At 39.8% G+C, this 19,856-nt stretch overlaps 1 protein-coding gene across 7 annotated transcripts in view; it reads left to right on the forward strand.

The window, feature by feature from the left end:
* acj6 (abnormal chemosensory protein 6) overlaps positions 1-19,856 on the forward strand; it is a 1,105,866-nt gene that overhangs the window by 139,447 nt on the left and 946,563 nt on the right. For all 7 annotated transcript variants that reach the window (XM_067782334.1, XM_067782333.1, XM_067782337.1 and 4 more), the window contains exon 2: positions 7,344-7,400. In XM_067782334.1, the coding sequence (XP_067638435.1) occupies positions 7,344-7,400 (57 nt within the window). The remainder of the gene's footprint in view (positions 1-7,343; positions 7,401-19,856) is intronic.

A 19,856-nucleotide genomic window follows, 5' to 3' on the forward strand; every position in this document is an offset into this window, starting at 1 on the left:
ACTTTGGAAAAAACTTTGTAAAATGGGTGTGACACCTACCATATTAAGTAGAAGAAAATGGAAAAGTTCTACAAGGCGAAATCAACAGCCCTTGGAATCTTGGCAGGAATACTGTTAGTGGTATTGCATATATAAATAAATTAGCAGTACCCGACAGAAGATTTTCTGGATCACCTGGTCCACATTTTGGTCGATATCGCGAGAACGCCTTCACATATACATCTAAGGGCCACTCGCTTTTAAAACCTCATTAATACCTTTAATTTGATATCCATATCGTACAAAAACATAATAGAGTCACCCCTGTCCCACCCTAATGGCGATATCTCGAAAAGGCGTCCACCTATAGACCTAATGCCCCCTCCCTCTTAAAATGCTTATTAACACCTTTCGTTTGATACCCATATCGTACAAACATTCTAGAGTCACCCCTGGCCCACCCTAATGGCGATATCTCGAAAAGCGTCCACCTATAGACCTAGTGTCCACTCCCTCTTAAAATGCTCAGTAACACCTTTCGTTTGATACCCATATCGTACAAACATTCTAGAGTCACCCCTGGCCCACCCTAATGGCGATATCTCGAAAAGGCGTCCACCTATAGACCTAATGCCCACTCCCTCTTAAAATGCTCAGTAACAGCTTTCGTTTGATACCCATATCGTACAAACATTCTAGAGTCACACCTGGCCCACCCTAATGGCGATATTTCGAAAAGGCGTCCACCTATAGAACTAAGGATTACTCCCTTTTAAAATACTCATTACCACCTTTCATTTGATACCCATATCGTACAAACACATTCTAGAGTCACCCTGGCCCACCCTAATGGCGATATCTCGAAAAGGCGTCCACCTATAGACCTAATGTCCACTCCCTCTTAAAATGCTCAGTAACACCTTTCGTTTGATACCCATATCGTATAAACATTCTAGAGTCACCCCTGGCCCACTCTAATGGCGATATCTCGAAAAGGCGTCCACCTATAGACCTAATGTCCACTCCCTCTTAAAATGCTCAGTAACACCTTTCGTTTGATACCCATATCGTACAAACATTCTAGAGTCACCCCTATCCCACCCTAATGGCGATATCTCGAAAAGGCGTCCACCTATAGACCTAATGCCCACTCCCTCTTAAAATGCTCAGTAACACCTTTCGTTTGATACCCATATCGTACAAACATTCTAGAGTCACACCTGGCCCACCCTAATGGCAATATCTCGAAAAGGCGTCCACCTATAGACCTAATGCCCACTCCCTCTTAAAATGCTCAGTAACACCTTTCGTTTGATACCCATACCGTACAAACATTCTAGAGTCACCCTTGGTCCAGCTTTATGGCGATATCTCGAAAAGGCGTCCACCTATAGAACTAAGGATTACTCCCTTTTAAAATACTCAGTAACACCTTTCGTTTGATGCACATATCGTACAAACACATTCTAGAGTCACCCCTGGCCCACCCTAATGACGATATCTCGAAAAGGCGTCCACCTATAGACCTCATGCCCACTCCCTCTTAAAATGCTCAGTAACACCTTTCGTTTGATACCCATACCGTACAAACAAATTCTAGAGTCAGCCCTGGTCTACCTTTATGGCGATATCCCTAAATGGCGTTCATCCATAGAACTATGGCCTACTCTCTCTTAAAATACTCTTTAATACCTTTCATTTGATACACATGTTATACAACCACATTCCAGGGTTACCCCAGATTGATTTTCCTTATTTTGTCTCCATAGCTCTCAACTGAGTATGTTATGTTCGGTTACACCCGAACTTAGCCTTCATTACTTGTAATAAATATATATCGATTTTTGCTCAAGTTATCGTATTAACGGCCGAGCGGAAGGACAGACGGTCGACTGTGTATAAAAACTGGGCGTGGCTTCAAACCGATTTCGCCCTTTTTCACAGAAATAAGTTATCGTCGCAGAATCTAAGCCCCTACCAAATTTCACTAGGATTGGTAAATTTTTGTTCGACTTATGGCATTAAAAGTATGCTAGACAAATTAAATGAAAAAGGGTGGAGCCCCGCCCATTTTGAAATTTTCTTTTATTTTTGCATTTTATTGCACCATATCATTACTGGAGTTGAATGTTGACATAATTTACTTATATACTGTAAAGATATTAAATTTTTTGTTAAAATTTGACTTAAAAAAAAATGTGTTTAAAAGTGAGCGTGGTTGTTCTCCGATTTCGCTAATTTTTATTAAGCATACATATAGTAATAGGAGTAACGTTCCTGCCAAATTTCATTATGATATCTTCAACGACTGCCAAATTACAGCTTGCAAAACTTTTAAATTACCTTCTTTTAAAAGTGGGCGGTGCCACGCCCATTGTCCAAATTTCATTATGATATCTTCAACGACTGCCAAATTACAGCTTGCAAAACTTTTAAATTACCTTCTTTTAAAAGTGGGCGGTGCCCCGCCCATTGTCCAAAATTTTACTAATTTTCTATTCTGCGTCATAAGTTCAACTTGGTAGGTGGTTTCACCGCTTTATTCGTCTTTGGTAATGAATTATTGCACTTTTTCAGTATTTCGAAATTTTCGATATCGAAAAAGTGGGCGGAGTTATAGTCCGATATTGTTCATTTTAAATAGCGATCTGAGATGAGTGCTCAGGAACCTACATACCAAAAATTTTTTTTTCTTTATTGATAACAGCATTCAGATTAATAAAGATTTTCTAAAAAAAAAACTTGTTTTTGTACGAGAAGATAGCTTAGTTATTTTTATTAAATTTTGCCATCAATTTTTGTGAGAGTAAATTACTACAATAAGATGAGAAAAAAAAAAAAAAGAATAACAAAGGAAATAAATGAATAAAATGGAACAATAATAAAAATTAAAAGGCATAAGTTATACAGTATAACGTAATACTAATTATAATTACCCAAAGTAAAAAGCCAAAAAAAAATGTTTTAAATTCATCCGAGCCTAGAAACAGGAGCGTTTGGTGCTTATTGATCGCATTGAATCCCTCTAACTTAACAAAATAGTATATGTCGAAAGGAGACGGCGCTATCAAAAAAGCGCCCAACGCTCCAATCCAGATTTCGGTGATACTCATAACAAAGAAGTTGCCATATTAAGATTATATATTAAAATTAAAATTATTAAGAAGTAGCTGTTTGACTTTCGTTTTAAAGCATTGGAGATTGGAGCATTGGAGATACCTCAAAATTTACTCAAGTTATAGTGTTAACGGACGGACGGACCGACATGGCTCAATCAAATTTTTTTTCGATCCTGATGATTTTGATATATGGAAGTCTATATCTATCTCGATTCCTTTATACCTGTACAACCAACCGTTATCCCGTCAATGTTAATATACTCTGTGAGCTCTGCTCAACTGAGTATAAAAATACAGAAAACATATATGAAAATAAAGTAGTGTCAATAGAACTCCTATTTATTTTTTTGGTAACGAATTTTTCGGAAATTAATTTTTCTTTTATATGTATTTCGATTGGTTTAAAATTTTTGTTTTTAATTTATCCTATTATGAGGACTTTTAAATTCCAATAAACACAAACTATCCTTTTATGGGGACTTTTATTTTATCCTGTTATGTAGATTATTTTTTCCGTTGGGCGTCAATCATTTTTGAGCAGAGCTCACAGAGTATATTAAGTTTGATTGGATAACGGTTGGTTGTACATATATAAAGGAATCGAGATAGATATAGACTTCCATATATCAAAATAATCAGGATCGAAAAAAAATTTGATTGAGCCATGTCCGTCCGTCCGTCCGTCCGTCCGTTAACACGATAACTTGAGTAAATTTTGAGGTATCTTGATGAAATTTGGTATGTAGGTTCCTGGGCACTCATCTCAGATCGCTATTTAAAATGAACGATATCGGACTATAACCACGCCCACTTTTTCGATATCGAAAATTTCGAAAAACCGAAAAAGTGCGATAACTCATTACAAAAGACAGATAAAGCGACGAAACTTGGTAGATGGGTTGACGTTATGACGCAGAATAGAAAATTAGTAAGATTTTGGACAATGGGCGTGACACCGCCCACTTTTACAAGAAGGTAATTTAAAAGTTTTGCAAGCTGTAATTTGGCAGTCGTTGAAGATATCATGATGAAATTTGGCAGGAACGTTACTACTATTACTATATATGTGCTAAATAAAAATTAGCGAAATTGGATGAAGAACACGCCCACTTTTTAAAAAAAAATTTTTTTAAATTCAAATTTTAACAAAAAATTTAATATCTTTACTGTATATAAGTAAATTAAGTCAAAATTCAACTCCAGTAATGATATGATGCAACAAAATACAAAAATAAAAGAAAATTTCAAAATGGGCGTGGCTCCGCCAATCCTTCTCAAATTTGGTAGGAGCATAGATCCTATGACGTTAACTGTTCTCTGTGAAAATGGGCGAAATCGGTGGAAGCCACGCCCAGTTTTTATACACAGTCCACCATCTGTCCTTCCGCTCGGCCATTAACACAATAACTTGAGCAAAATCCGATATATCTTTACTAAACTTAGCCCACGTACTTACCTGAGCTCACTTTTTCTTGGTATAAAAAATGGGCGAAATCTGACCATAACCACGCCCACTTTATCGATATCGAAAATTACGAAAAATGAAAAAAATGCCATAATTCTATACCAAATACGAAAAAAGGGATGAAACATGGTAACTGGATTGGTTTATTGACGCAAAATATAACTTTGGAAAAAACTTTGTAAAATGGGTGTGACACCTACCATATTAAGTAGAAGAAAATGGAAAAGTTCTACAAGGCGAAATCAACAGCCCTTGGAATCTTGGCAGGAATACTGTTAGTGGTATTGCATATATAAATAAATTAGCAGTACCCGACAGATGATTTTCTGGATCACCTGGTCCACATTTTGGTCGATATCGCGAGAACGCCTTCACATACACATCTAAGGGCCACTCGCTTTTAAAACCCTCATTAATACCTTTAATTTGATATCCATATCGTACAAAAACATACCAGAGTCACCCCTGTCCCACCATAATGGCGATATCTATAGACCTAATGCCCCCTCCCTCTTAAAATGCTTAGTAACACCTTTCGTTTGATACCCATATCGTACAAACATTCTAGAGTCACCCCTGGCCCACCCTAATGGCGATATCTCGAAAAGCGTCCACCTATAGACCTAGTGTCCACTCCCTCTTAAAATGCTCAGTAACACCTTTCGTTTGATACCCATATCGTACAAACATTCTAGAGTCACCCCTGGCCCACCCTAATGGCGATATCTCGAAAAGGCGTCCACCTATAGACCTAATGCCCACTCCCTCTTAAAATGCTCAGTAACAGCTTTCGTTTGATACCCATATCGTACAAACATTCTAGAGTCACACCTGGCCCACCCTAATGGCGATATTTCGAAAAGGCGTCCACCTATAGAACTAAGGATTACTCCCTTTTAAAATACTCATTACCACCTTTCATTTGATACCCATATCGTACAAACACATTCTAGAGTCACCCTGGCCCACCCTAATGGCGATATCTCGAAAAGGCGTCCACCTATAGACCTAATGTCCACTCCCTCTTAAAATGCTCAGTAACACCTTTCGTTTGATACCCATATCGTACAAACATTCTAGAGTCACCCCTGGCCCACTCTAATGGCGATATCTCGAAAAGGCGTCCACCTATAGACCTAATGTCCACTCCCTCTTAAAATGCTCAGTAACACCTTTCGTTTGATACCCATATCGTACAAACATTCTAGAGTCACCCCTGTCCCACCCTAATGGCGATATCTCGAAAAGGCGTCCACCTATAGACCTAATGCCCACTCCCTCTTAAAATGCTCAGTAACACCTTTCGTTTGATACCCATATCGTACAAACATTCTAGAGTCACACCTGGCCCACCCTAATGGCAATATCTCGAAAAGGCGTCCACCTATAGACCTAATGCCCATTCCCTCTTAAAATGCTCAGTAACACCTTTCGTTTGATACCCATACCGTACAAACATTCTAGAGTCACCCTTGGTCCAGCTTTATGGCGATATCTCGAAAAGGCGTCCACCTATAGAACTAAGGATTACTCCCTTTTAAAATACTCAGTAACACCTTTCGTTTGATGCACATATCGTACAAACACATTCTAGAGTCACCCCTGGCCCACCCTAATGACGATATCTCGAAAAGGCGTCCACCTATAGACCTCATGCCCACTCCCTCTTAAAATGCTCAGTAACACCTTTCGTTTGATACCCATACCGTACAAACAAATTCTAGAGTCAGCCCTGGTCTACCTTTATGGCGATATCCCTAAATGCCGTTCATCCATAGAACTATGGCCTACTCTCTCTTAAAATACTCTTTAATACCTTTCATTTGATACACATGTTATACAACCACATTCCAGGGTTACCCCAGATTGATTTTCCTTATTTTGTCTCCATAGCTCTCAACTGAGTATGTTATGTTCGGTTACACCCGAACTTAGCCTTCATTACTTGTTTTTATTTTATTTATTTTTTTTAATGTAAAATTTTTGTTTATTGAATAACACTTCAAAAACACAAATATGCAGAAAGTCAAAAGTTACAAAAACTGATTCCTAATTTTATACATTTGTTGAAAATATTTTTTTTAAGTTAGTCTCGCTTATTTTCAAAATTATTTAAGTATATTTTTGGAATATTTTTCAAGGTATTCATTCTGTACCAATCTACGAGTATATCAGATCATTTATTAACTTGTATATGCTTTCAAAGGACTCATATTTTGAAAATTGCACAATACAGTTCCATTAAAATAACACTTTAGTAAATATGCATGTAATAATAATAACTTGGAGAAAAATATACCGCCGCTGAGACGTTGTTGTTGTTGTTGTAGCGATAAGTAAACTCCCCGAAGGCCTTGGGGAGCGTTGTCGATGTTGATGGTCCTTTGCCGGATGCAGATCCGGTACGTTCTGGTAACAAGCACCATTAAGGTATTAGCCCGACCATCTCGGGAATAATTTGGTATGGCAACATGAAACCTTCTAGGCCATACTGCCTATCTTCGGTTATTTAAAACTGGTTTAAAGAGGACAAAGCACTCACACAGATTAAACAAAGAAATGCGTAGAGAAAACTAAACACGTAACAATAAACGCCCAAAAGAGCTGGATGAATTATGGATTGGGCTTGTCTTTAGGAAACCACTTAGGCACGCCACTGAGACCTCCAATAGATACATTGATTAATATTATTCAGGCAATATAGTTAGTAGAAAATATTTAATACACGAATAATCAATATAAAAAGTAAATAAATTGTATTTGCTTATGAATCTTTTCAGACCCGCATGTTAGAAGACGCTTCGCTTTTATGCAATTCATGGACAGCTCGTCAGAACGTAAGTTGTTAAAAAATCATAACATTCAAATCCGAAGCATTCAGAATCATGATTGTGCTAAAAGGCTAAGTGCAATAGTGTCAGTGGAACTGACCTTATTTAACATCGATTCCAAATCCGCAAGTGAATTAATGTCCGCATCATGCTGGAATTTACTCACTGACATTAATTCTCTTTACAAAATCTAATTCCCTTTTCTAGTGATAGAACTTATAGAAAAATTGCCGACACCGGTACTCATATAAAATTCTCGACTCAAATTATCGATGCTAGTACTCATACACAGTAAAAGGCATCGAGTATACTCGATCCAAGTGAGTACTTCGGAATTTTTACCAAAAGAGAAGAGAAAAGAAATTTTTTTTTTGAAATGAGATCGAATGTTTTGAATTTAATAGAAAACAAGTAAGACAGTTTAAGTTTGGACGAAACCTAACATTATATACTCATTTGTGTGCTCTTACATATATTTTAAGGATACACTTAAATAGAAACGTTATTAGCATTAAATTATTTAAAAGATTTTTGATCGACTTATGGTGCTTAAAAACAAATGTCAGTTAGAAAAAAGTTTTTCTAAAGGGGTCTCTAAAGTGGTTTCGCAAGAACTCCGTACTTCTCCCATGAAAAGCTTCCCAGTGAATATTTATCTGCCTTTGCAGATGCCGATGTATTGAGCACGACGCATATTGGAAGAGAAGCTGGGTCTGAATCTCCTCGGAGGTAAATCGCGTCAATAATTTTTTTATGGCATCAAACGTTTTGTGGAGAGGTTCACTAAATAAAATGTATGTACTTTGCATTGTCATATGAGGGGAGAACCACAGAGAAAGGGGTGTTAGAGGTGTTGGTTCCACATTGCAAATGAAAAGATGTTTGGTGTCATGTTATGTATGTCGGGGTTGATTCTGGATAGGTACGAGTTTAGCCTGTTACAGTATCCAGATCGAAGTTGAGCTAGAGTGACGCGCGTCTCCATAGGGAGATTCTTCTCCTCATCTGCGAGTTTAGGGTATTTAACTTTAAGGACGTGGTCCGAGGTCTCTCCCTAATGGGGAGTATTCTCGCCTCACTATGAAGTGGTGCTTTGGGGACATAAGAAGACAGCCCGCGTAGCATGCAAGCGGCCGGCAAATTGCTTTGTAAGTGGTAATGAGCGTCTCTTTATCGTCACCCCAAATGCTGCCGGCATGAGATTTGAGAATTTTGTTACGGATCTGGATTCTAGGTACAATTACGGATGCATGCTCACCAAAATGTAGATCCTGATCGAACTTCACTCCTAGTATTCTTGGTAGAAGGTAACGTAATGTCATCGACGTGAATGTCTAATATGGTCACGTTTGTTATATGTATGTTATAAATAAGGCCCCCTATTATTTGGTCGGTGACAATGTCAGGTTGCGCAAGGAAAACTGGTACAAAGGTCATCGATGGGTGGGCCGGGACCTGTAGCTGTAGGATTAAAACTGTAGGTCCCATTTCTTCAATTTGATCGGATCTATGTATAGTACCAAGGACCATATTCCACCATATTGCAAAGTGATATCAACGGCTTTTTATTAACGTTTTGCAAAACTTTTAAATTTGCTTCTGTCTTATGTGGGCGAAGCGACGAAAATTTTACAAAATTGTAATAAATTTATATTGTACATTGTAACTTTTTTTATCCACTCATCAAGTTTCACTACTTCAGAAGATTTTGTTAAAATATTGTTTCTTTTTCCCATTTTTGAAAGTAGGCATGGATATAATCTGATTTCGAGCATTTTCAATACAAACATAATCTCGGTGATGCTGTACAATCCGCTAGCTCCATCCACCAAAATTTCTTAGTAGAACGAAAGGGCTCTATTGCATGACAAGGTAAAATGTATTGAAATTTTACGGAGTTAGCAGCTTTTCATAATTTCAGTCAAAAAGTCGGTTTTAGTTAAATGCGGTGCTTTTACCGCATTGTCGAGGATCTCAATTTATGGTGTTAATGGATAAGTGTTGAGGTAAAGCATCGATAAACTATTCAGCACTTGGAAAAAAGCATCGAGTACGAAATACCCATGTATTTTTTGGAAAAAGCGAATACATATACAAAAGGATTAGACACCATCACCGAACGTTGGAATGAAAAGTCGCACACATTTTAGTTCTACTTAATTCTATACATCGTGTAATACCAAAAAAGTTAAAGGTCTAATAGTGGCTGCATACAAGATTTTCCCCAGACACCCCTAAATCAGGAGTGACTGGTAGAAAACGTGCTTTTCGTACGTTGGGACACTTGCGTGCCTATAACTTTGGTTTTATAAGCCTATTTACAGTTTCTTTCCGGATCTTATTGAAAGAAATTTAAACCTTTCTAAAGATGTACTTATTTAGAACTAGGAAAACATTACACAACTGAGAAAAAATTTCCAATGAAATTATATTCACCTTGTTTGGATTTTGTCAACATAGGTGCTATCTGTATGCACTATTTAATAAGACTAGCAGACCAGACAGATATTGTTCTGCCCTAACTTCTGTCTAGGTGCATAAGGCAAGTTACACACGAGGCTAAGCGTCATAGACGCGTATTAGACGCCGCAGGTGGAATATGTACGATTTGATGTCGAACACATGTACTTGAATAGAGAGATGCGTACGAGGCGTCTGCTGCATGAAAGCGACAAAGCATGTTCATGTAGCTAGGCGTACAGCAATGTTGGCCGCTTGGCGTAAATACGCCTAGAATAGAGCAAGAAGAAGATGTTTGTTTACAATTTTTCGTTTGCAAAATTGTGTGCTGTGCTTCTGTTGCTATAAACATATAGTGAAAACTTTCCTTTTTAATTTTATTTATACAGCATAAATTAATTTTTTTAATTTTTATACTCAGTTGAGCAGAGCTCACATAGTATATTAACTTTGATTGGATAACGGTTGGTTGTACAGGTATAAAGGAATCCAGATAGAAATAGACTTCCATATATCAAAATCATCAGTATCGAAAAAAAATTCGATTGAGCCATGTCCGTCCGTCCGTCTGTCCGTTAACACGATAACTTGAGTAAATTTTGAGGTATCTTGATGAAATTTGGTATGCAGGTTCCTGGGCACTCATCTTAGATCGCAATTTAAAATGAACGATATCGGACAATAACCACGCCCACTTTTTCGATATCAAAAATTTCGAAAAATCGAAAAAGTGCGATAATTCATTACCAAATATGGATTAAGCGATGAAACTTGGTAGGTGAGTTGAACTTATGACGCATAATAGAAAAATAGTAAAATTTTGGACAATGGGCGTGGCACCGCCCACTTTTAAAAGAAGGTAATTTAGAAGTTTTGCAAGCTGTAATTTGGTAGTCGTTGAAGATATCATGATGAAATTTGGCGGGAACGTTACTCTTATTACTATATGTCTGCTTAATAAAAATTAGCAAAATCGGATAACGACCACGCCCACTTTTAAAAAAAAAAATTGTTTTTAATTCAAATTTTAAAAGAAAAGTTAATATCTTTACAGTATATAAGTAAATTATGTAAACAGTCAACTCCAGTAATGATATTGTGCAGCAAAATACAAAAATAAAAGAAAATTTCAAAATAGGCGAGGCTCCGCCCTTTTTCATTTAATTTGTCTAGGATACTTTTAATGCCATAAGTCGAACAAAAATTTACCAATCCTTGTGATATTTGGTAGAGGCTTAGATTTTAGGACGATAACTGTTTTCTGTGAAAAAGGGCGAAATCGGTTGAAGCCACGCCCAGTTTTTATACACAGTCGACCGTCTGTCCTTCCGCTCCGCCGTTAACACGACAACTTGAGCAAAAATCGATATATCTTTACTAAACTCAGTTCGCTTACTTATCTGAACTCACTTTGTATTGGTGAAATAATGGCCGAAATCCGACTATGACCACGCCCACTTTTTCGATATCAAAAATTACGAAAAATTAAAAAATGCCATAATTATATACCAAATACGAAAAAAGGGATGAAACATGGTAATTGTATTGGTCTATTGACGCAAAATATAACTTTAGAAAAAAACTTGGTAAAATGGGTGTGACACCTACCATATTAAGTAGAAGAAAATGAAAAAGTTTTGCAGGGCGAAATCAAAAGCCCTTGGAATCTTGGAAGGAATACTGTTCGTTGTATTACATATATAAATAAATTAGCGGTACCCGACAGATGATGTTCTGGATCACCCTGGTCCACATTTTGGTCGATATCTCGAAAAAGCCTTCACATATACAACTAAGGGCCACTCCCTTTTAAAACCCTCATTAATACCTTTAATTTGATACCCATATCGTACAAACACATTCTAGACTCACCCCTGGTCCACGTTTATGGCGATATCTCGAAAAGGCGTCCACATATAGAACCAAGGCCCACACCTTTTTAAAATACTCATTAGCACCTTTCATTTGATACCCATATCGTACAAACAAATTCTAGAGTCACCCCTGGTCCACCTTTATGGCGATATTTCGAAAAGGCGTTCACCTATAGAACTAATGCCCACGCCCTTTTAAAATACTCATTAACACCTTTCATTTGATATCCATATCGTACAAACAAATTCTAGAGTCACCCCTGTTGTTGTTGTTGTAGCAATGCTCGCCCCACCTAATAGCCGCGACCGATCACAAATTGTCATCAATATCCTCTAACGGGAGTCCAAGGAAACTTGCCGTTTCAACAGGGGTGGACCATAAGGAAAAGGGTGTTAGAAGCGTTGGTTCCACATTACAATTGAAGAGATGGTTGGTGTCATGTGGGTACACATTGCAAACGGGGTATACATTTTGTATGTCGGGGTTGATTCTGGATAGGTAAGAGTTTAACCTGTTACAGTATCCAGAACGAAGTTGAGCAAGAGTGACACGCGTTTCCCTGGGGAGTATGCGTTCCTCTTCCGCAAGTTTTGGATAATTTTCGTTAAGTTCTGGATTCACCGGGCAATTCCCGTCATAAAGGTCCGACGCCTGTTTATGGAGTTCACCAAGGACCTGCTTGTGTTTTTTCACTTCATACGGCTGGGTTCTCAGGTGCCGTATTTCCTCGAAATGCTTACGGAGATGACTCCTTAAGCCCCTAGGCGGTACTGGTTCATCAATCAGATGTCGGTTGGGATGAGGTTTCTGGGTATTCAGCAGGAACTGTTTGGTCAGCATCTCATTTCTCTCTCTGATGGGGAGTATTGTCGCCTCATTATGCAGATGGTGTTCTGGGGACATAAGAAGACAGCCCGTGGCGATTCTGAGAGCAGTATTTTGGCAGGCCTGTAGTTTCTTCCAGTGGGTGGTTTTTAGGCTTGGCGACCATATGGGTGACGCGTAGCACGTAATCGGCTGGCTAATTGCTTTGTATGTAGTCATGAGCGTTTCTTTATCTTTTCCCCAAGTACTGCCAGCGAGGGATTTGAGGATTTTGTTACGGCTCTGAATTCTCGGAACAATTGCGGTTGCGTGCTCACCAAAACGTAGATCCTGATCAAATGTCACACCCAAGATTTTGGGGTGTAGGACAGTCGGTAGCGTAGTGCCATCGACGTGGATGTTCAAAATGGTCGACATTTGGGGCGTCCATGTTGTAAATAAGGTCGCGGAAGATTTAGTCGGTGATAATGCCAGGTTTCGCGAGGCGAAAAAACTGGAGAGATAAGGGAGGTAGCCGTTTATTTTATTGCATAGCGCATCGATCTTTGGGCGTGGGCCTGTTTCCATTATTGTGCAGTCATCGGCGTAGGAAACGATTGTGACTCCTTCCGGTGGTGAAGGTAGCTTATATATGTAGAAATTAAACAAAAGTGGGGATAGGACACCACCCTGTGGCACCCCTTGTTTAATTCTCCTTGGTTTTGATGTTTCGTTTCTAAATTGCACCGATGCCTGCCGACCACCCAGATAATTTGCGGTCCACCTTTTAAGACATGGGGGAAGGGTAGACCCTTCCAGGTCTTGCAGTAACAAGCCATGGTTGACCGTATCAAAAGCTTTTGATAGGTCTAGCGCTACGAGTACTGTTCTATGGTGGGGGTATTGATTTAAACCGCAATTTATCTGGGTGCTAATGGCATTTAGCGCGGTGGTAGTGCTATGGAGTTTTCTGAAGCCATGCTGATGAGGGGCTAGCTGCAAATTTGCTTGGAAATAAGGGAGCAAAATGGCTTCAAGCGTCTTGGCCACTGGCGATAGGAGAGATATCGGACGATACGACTCACCTATGTTAGCTGGTTTCCCAGGCTTTAGTAGCGGGAGCACCTTGGCCATTTTCCATTCAGGTATGACAAAGGTGGAAAGAGACAAGTTGAAGACATGCGCTAAATATTTGAAACCCTCTTTCCCTAGGTTTTTAAGCATCGGCATGGCTATGCCGTCTGGGCCCACTGCTTTGGATGGTTTAGCCCGACCAATGGCGTCCTCAACCTCTTTAGCGGTGATGGTGATTGTTGACGCGCTGAATTTGTGTTTATGTGCGCGTCTATTGGCTCTCCGTCTATCTTTGTCGACCGTAGGATGCATTATATATTGTCGGCAGAAAGCGCTCGCGCATTTTTTCGCGTCCAACAGCACTTTGTCGCCAAAGGCGATGGAAACTTTGTCTTTGTGCTTAGTCGGATTCGATAGGGACTTTACGGTGGACCAAAGTTTACCCACACCGGTAGAGAGGTTACAACCTCTTAGGTGCTCCTCCCATTTCGCCCGCTTGTGTTCATCCACAAGCAATCTGATGCGTTGGTTTATATCCCTTATTTGGGGGTCGCCTGGATCAAGCTGTCTTATAAGGTCACGTTCTCTCGCTAAGTTTGCGGCCTCCGCCGGGAAGTGGGGCCGGATTTCGGGAATGAAATGTGCCGAGGCGGATTTAATGACCTTACGGAAGGCACGCTCCCCTTGGTGGGCATCAGTCGGGATAGGGAGGGCAGCTAGGCGGCTGTCTGTAAAGGATTTATATTCTTCCCACTTCCCTTTTTTGAAGTTTATGAAAGTGCGTTTTTCAGTGACGACGAAGTCGGCGGTACGCTCAAGCGAAATAAGTATGGGCAGGTGGTCGGATGCCAATGTTACCATCGGCTGCCAGTTGACGCAGTTTACGAGTTCTGCGCTCACGATTGAGATATCTGGCGAGCTGTGACAGCTTTCTACCATACGTGTGGGGGCGTCTCCGTTTATTGTGCAGAACATCGTTTCTTCTATTTGATCCGCCAAAATCTCACCCCTACTGTCCGCCCGCAAATTTGAATGCCATAGATCATGATGGGCATTGAAATCACCTGAGATAATGCGATTGTTGCCAGTGAGTAATGCCCTGATACTGGGGCAACAGGTGGCAGGAGGTATGTAGATGTTGATGATTTCTAGGTTTGCATCGCCTGACCGGACAGATAGGCCCTGACGTTCTAAGACATTGTCCCTGCGGTCGATCCCAGGATCAAATATATAATATTGCACAGAGTGGTGTATGATAAACGCGAGACCGCCTCCATTTCCGCTCTCGCGGTCTTTCCTGTGAACGTTATACCCAGAGCAGGTCTGCAATGCAGATCTTGCTGTGAGTTTAGTCTCTTGAATCGCAGCAATGCGGATGTTGTGCCGCTTCATGAAATCGACTATCTCCGTAATCTTCCCAGTTAGTCCATTACAGTTTAACTGCAGAATTCTGAAGTGACTACGCCTGGGAGTCACCCCTGGTCCACCTTTATGGCGATATTTCGAAAAGACGTCCACCTATAGAACTAAGGCCCACGCCCTTTTAAAATACTCATTAGCACCTTTCATTTGATACCCATATTGTACAAACGCATTCTAGAGTCACCCCTGGTCCACTTTTATAACGATATTCCGAAAAGGCGTCCACCTATAGAACTAAGGCCCACTCCCTTTTAAAACACTTATTAGCACCTTTCGTTTGATACCCATATTGTACAAACGCATTCTAGAGTCAACCCTGGTCCACTTTTTTAACGATATTCCGAAAAGGCGTCCACCTATAGAACTAAGGCCCACTCCCTTTCAAAATACTCATTAACACCTTTCATTTGATACGCATATAGTACAAACACATTCTAGAGTCAGCCCTGGTCCACCTTTATGGCGATATCTCGAAAAGGCGTCCACATATAGAACTAAGGCCCACGCCCTCTTAAAATACTCATTAACACCTTTCGTTTGATACTCATATCGTACAAACAAATTCTAGAGTCACCCCTGGTCCATCTTTATGGCGATATCTCGAAACGGCGTCCATCTATAGAACTTAGGCCCAAGCTCTTTTAAAATACTCATTAATACCTTTCATTTGATACCCATATCCTACAAAATAAATTCTAGAGTCACCCCTGGTCCACCTTTATGGCGATATGTCGAAAAGGCGTCCACCTATAGAACTAAGGCCCACTCCCTTTTAAAATTATCATTAACACATTTCATTTGGTACCCATATCGTACAAACAAATTCTAGAGTCAACTCTGGTGCACCTTTGTGGCGATATCCCTAAATGGCGTCCATCTATAGAACTATGGCCCACTTCCTCTTAAAATACTATTGAATACCTTCCATTTGATACACATGTCATACAAACACATTCCAGGGTTACCCTAGGTTCTTTTTACAACATGGTGATTTTCCCTTACTTTGTCTCCACAGCTCTCAACTGAGTATGTAATGTTCGGTTACACCCGAACTTAGCCTTCCTTACTTGTTTATACTCAGTTGAGCAGAGTTCACAGAGTATATTAACTTTGATTGGATAACGGTTGGTTGTACAGGTATAAAGGAATCGAGATAGATATAGACTTCCATATATCAAAATCATCAGGATCGAAAAAAATTTGATTGAGCCATGTCCGTCCGTCCGTCCGTCCGTCCGTCGGTCTGTCCGTCCGTCCGTTAACACTATAACTTGAGTAAATTTTGAGGTATCTTGATGAAATTTGGTATGTAGAATCCTGGGCACTCATCTCAGATCGCTATTTAAAATGAACGAAATCGGACTATAACCACGCCCACTTTTTCTATATCGAAAATTTCGAAAAACCGAAAAAGTGCGATAATTCATTACCAAAGACGAATAAAGCGATGAAACTTGGTAGGTGAGTTGAACTTATGACGCGGAATAGAAAATTAGTAAAATTTTGGACAATGGGAGTGGCACCGCCCACTTTTAAAAGAAGGTAATTTAAAAGTTTTGCAAGCTGTAATTTGGCAGCCGGTGAAGATATCATAATGAAATTTGGCAGGTATGTTACTTCTATTACTATATGTATGCTTAATAAAAATTATCAAAATCGGAGAACTACCACGCCCACTTTTAAAAAAATTTTTTTTTTAAAGTCAAATTTTAACAAAAAATTTAATATCTTTACAGTATATAAGTAAATTATGTCAACATTCAACTCCAGTAATGATATGGTGCATCAAAATGCGAAAATAAAAGAAAATTTCAAAATGGGCATGGCTCCGCCCTTTTTCATTTAATTTGTCTAGGATACTTTTAATGCCATAAGTCGAACAAAAATTTACCAATCCTTGTGAAATTTGGTAGGGGCTTAGATTCTGGGACGATAATTTATTTCTGTGAAAAAGGGCGAAATCGGTTTTGAAGCCACGCCCAGTTTTTATACACAGTCGACGGTCTGTCCTTCCGCCCGACCGTTAACACGATAACTTGAGCAAAAATCGGAACTGAAGCAATATTAGGTTGCTGTTAGGTTAGGTTGAACTGGCCGGTCCATGACGACCTCACATAGACTGATTGAGGCCGTAGTTTTACCAGAAAAACCGTATCAAATAACTCCGTCCTCTTGGCAAATACTAGAAGCTTCCTAAGACTTAAGCCACTTGCTTCTTCTAGATCTGACAGCTGTATCACTCCTAATAGCTGGAGTCTTAGCTTGGCAAGTGCAGGGCACGAGCACAGAAAGCGGGTTCCTCCTCGAACCCGCACTTCCTACATCTGCTATCACTGTCCAAGCCTAATTTAAAGGCATGTGATACCAGAAGGCAGTGTCCAGTCAGAATACCCGTCATGACGATACAATCCTCTCTTTTTAATGATAGAAGCAACTTTGTTAGTCTAATGTTGTAAGACATCCACATAACCTTCGACACTTTACAGCCACGCGCTTGAACCCACGCCTTTCCCCCATGGTCGATCATGTGCACCTCTCACCTTCGCTTAATCTCGCCCAGTCTAATTGGGACGTCTTCGGAGCAAGCTTCAAGGGATGCGCCCTTTTTAGTTCATCTGCTTTTTCATTCCCATCTCATTCCCATATGCCCTGGACCCAAATTTAGATGTATGCTTCTCCCTGTCCCGATTCTCTCCAGAGACTGCTTACATTCTACCACACATTTAGATGCTGTGCTATGCGAGATTATGGCCTTAATTGCTGCTTGACCATCAATATAAAAGTTAACATGGTTGCAGCTAAAGCTATTCTCTTCCAGGGTTTCTACTGCTTTGGTTACGGCTAATATTTCCGCTTGGAAAACGCTACAGTAATCCCGCAGCCTGTAGGATCTGCTTATTTTCGGATCAGCACAGTATACCGCAGACCCTACTTGTTCCACTAATTTGGAACCATCTGTGTACGCATGTATCGTCTCGTCCGCCATTTGAGCACCCTTGCGCCAATCGTCCACCTCTATTGTGGCCTTAAGATCTCCCTCGAAGCGCAGATAGGGAATCAGGTAGTCTGTTCGTCTTGCGACTGATGATGCCATACTACTATGGCCGTAAAGTCGGCGCTCAAGCTGCCCCGAGGCAGCAAGCCTGGTTGCAGTTGTTAATGATATGTTCTTTGCTACCAGGTATAAAGGTGAAATGTGCAGAATGGCATACAGTGCAGTCGTCGGGGTTGTTTTCAGGGCTCCAGTAATGCTAAGCATCGATAGTCTGCATACCTCCTCTAATTGTTTGAGGTATGTTGTTTTTTGTGTGGATTTCCACCAAACAAGAACTCCATCGTATAGAATAGGGCTTACAATCGCTGTTAAAACGCAATGAGAAAGAGAGGGCGATAAACCCCACGTACGCCCCAACATTCTTTTACATGCATAAAGTCCCGCTGAGGCCTTCTTCACCCTATCCTCCACGTTGAGTTTCCATGACAGCTTACTGTCTAGGATGACTCCTAGATATTTTGTGCAAGGTTTCTCCTGTAAGGTCACCCTTCCTAACTTAGGCCTGGTCCAATTTGGGACCTTGTACCCCTTTGCAAACAAGACCATATTCGTCTTCTCTGCATTGACTTTCAAACCGACATTAGATGCCCAGGTATGAATATCCCGAAGCGCCCGATCCATCAAAGAACTAATCGTTGGAAGGCACTTTCCACTTATGACAATAGCAACGTCATCTGCGCAAGCCGTAAGTTTTACGGGCCCCTCATCGAATCGCCTGAGCAGTTGGTTGATGACCAGCGTCCACAGCAGAAGTGATAGCACCCCTCCCTGCGGCGTGCCCCTGTCCAATCAGCAGCCCACTCATATCGTTAAGGCTGGATGTACTTTAATGTAATTAAGACCATCCATAATCGCGCGTTTAGAAACATTATTGAAAGCCCCGGGAATATCCAAGGAGATACCTAGAGCATATTCCTTATATTCCAGGGCTCTCTCTATGGTTATTACCACCCTATGCAATGCGGTATCTACCGACTTGCATTTGGTGTACGCATGCGTTGGTCAGGGCGTTGATCAGACAATTAAATAAAAGCGATGGACGCGTCAAATCTCTATTGATAGTCATATATAAGACCAACTGAACCTTAATCAAGTTATGCTACGCCTCAAATTTTTAGAAATTTCAAGCGCCCAACGCTTTTATTTAATTGTCTGATCAACGCCCTAGATTGATGAGGAGTATTATGACTAGTACCTAGGACCTACCTAATTATTTTCTAGCTTTTAGTATTATTATTACTTCATGTAAGTAGTGTTTTCAATAAAACCGTTTAACTAAAAAATTTGTTTTCTAACTATTTTATTATTTATTGAATAGTGTTCTTTGAATTGCAATACTGAAAGGATGATTATAATTACACTAATCTGTTTCTTTATTTAAGCAGATCAGGCATTTTTGAGATGATCAGGTGCAGTTTTGCCAGAATTTTTTCAGAAAAAAACTAGATGACCAGAAAAATAACCTAAAACCAGCTAAATAAAAATATTAAAGGCCAAAAAATCTAAAAGTTTAAGACAACTTTTCAAGCGTTTTTTCATTTTATTCACACAAAACGTATCAGTATAAACATTCAATACTTCTATGTAGTAAAAAATTAAAATTAATTTGTACTCCAATTTCATAAAAAATTATTTACAGATGCAATCTGTGCTTTGTAAAAATTTTTTGAAGTGGCGCATTTGACACTCTTCTACTATTACGACTACAGCATGCCTGTGAATTTGAATACACAATCTCACAATACAAAAAAGCAAAATCTTTTCTAAATAGG

The sequence above is a fragment of the Eurosta solidaginis genome, chromosome 4 (assembly GCF_040869045.1).
Source record: "Eurosta solidaginis isolate ZX-2024a chromosome 4, ASM4086904v1, whole genome shotgun sequence".
Lineage (NCBI taxonomy): Eukaryota > Metazoa > Arthropoda > Insecta > Diptera > Tephritidae > Eurosta > Eurosta solidaginis.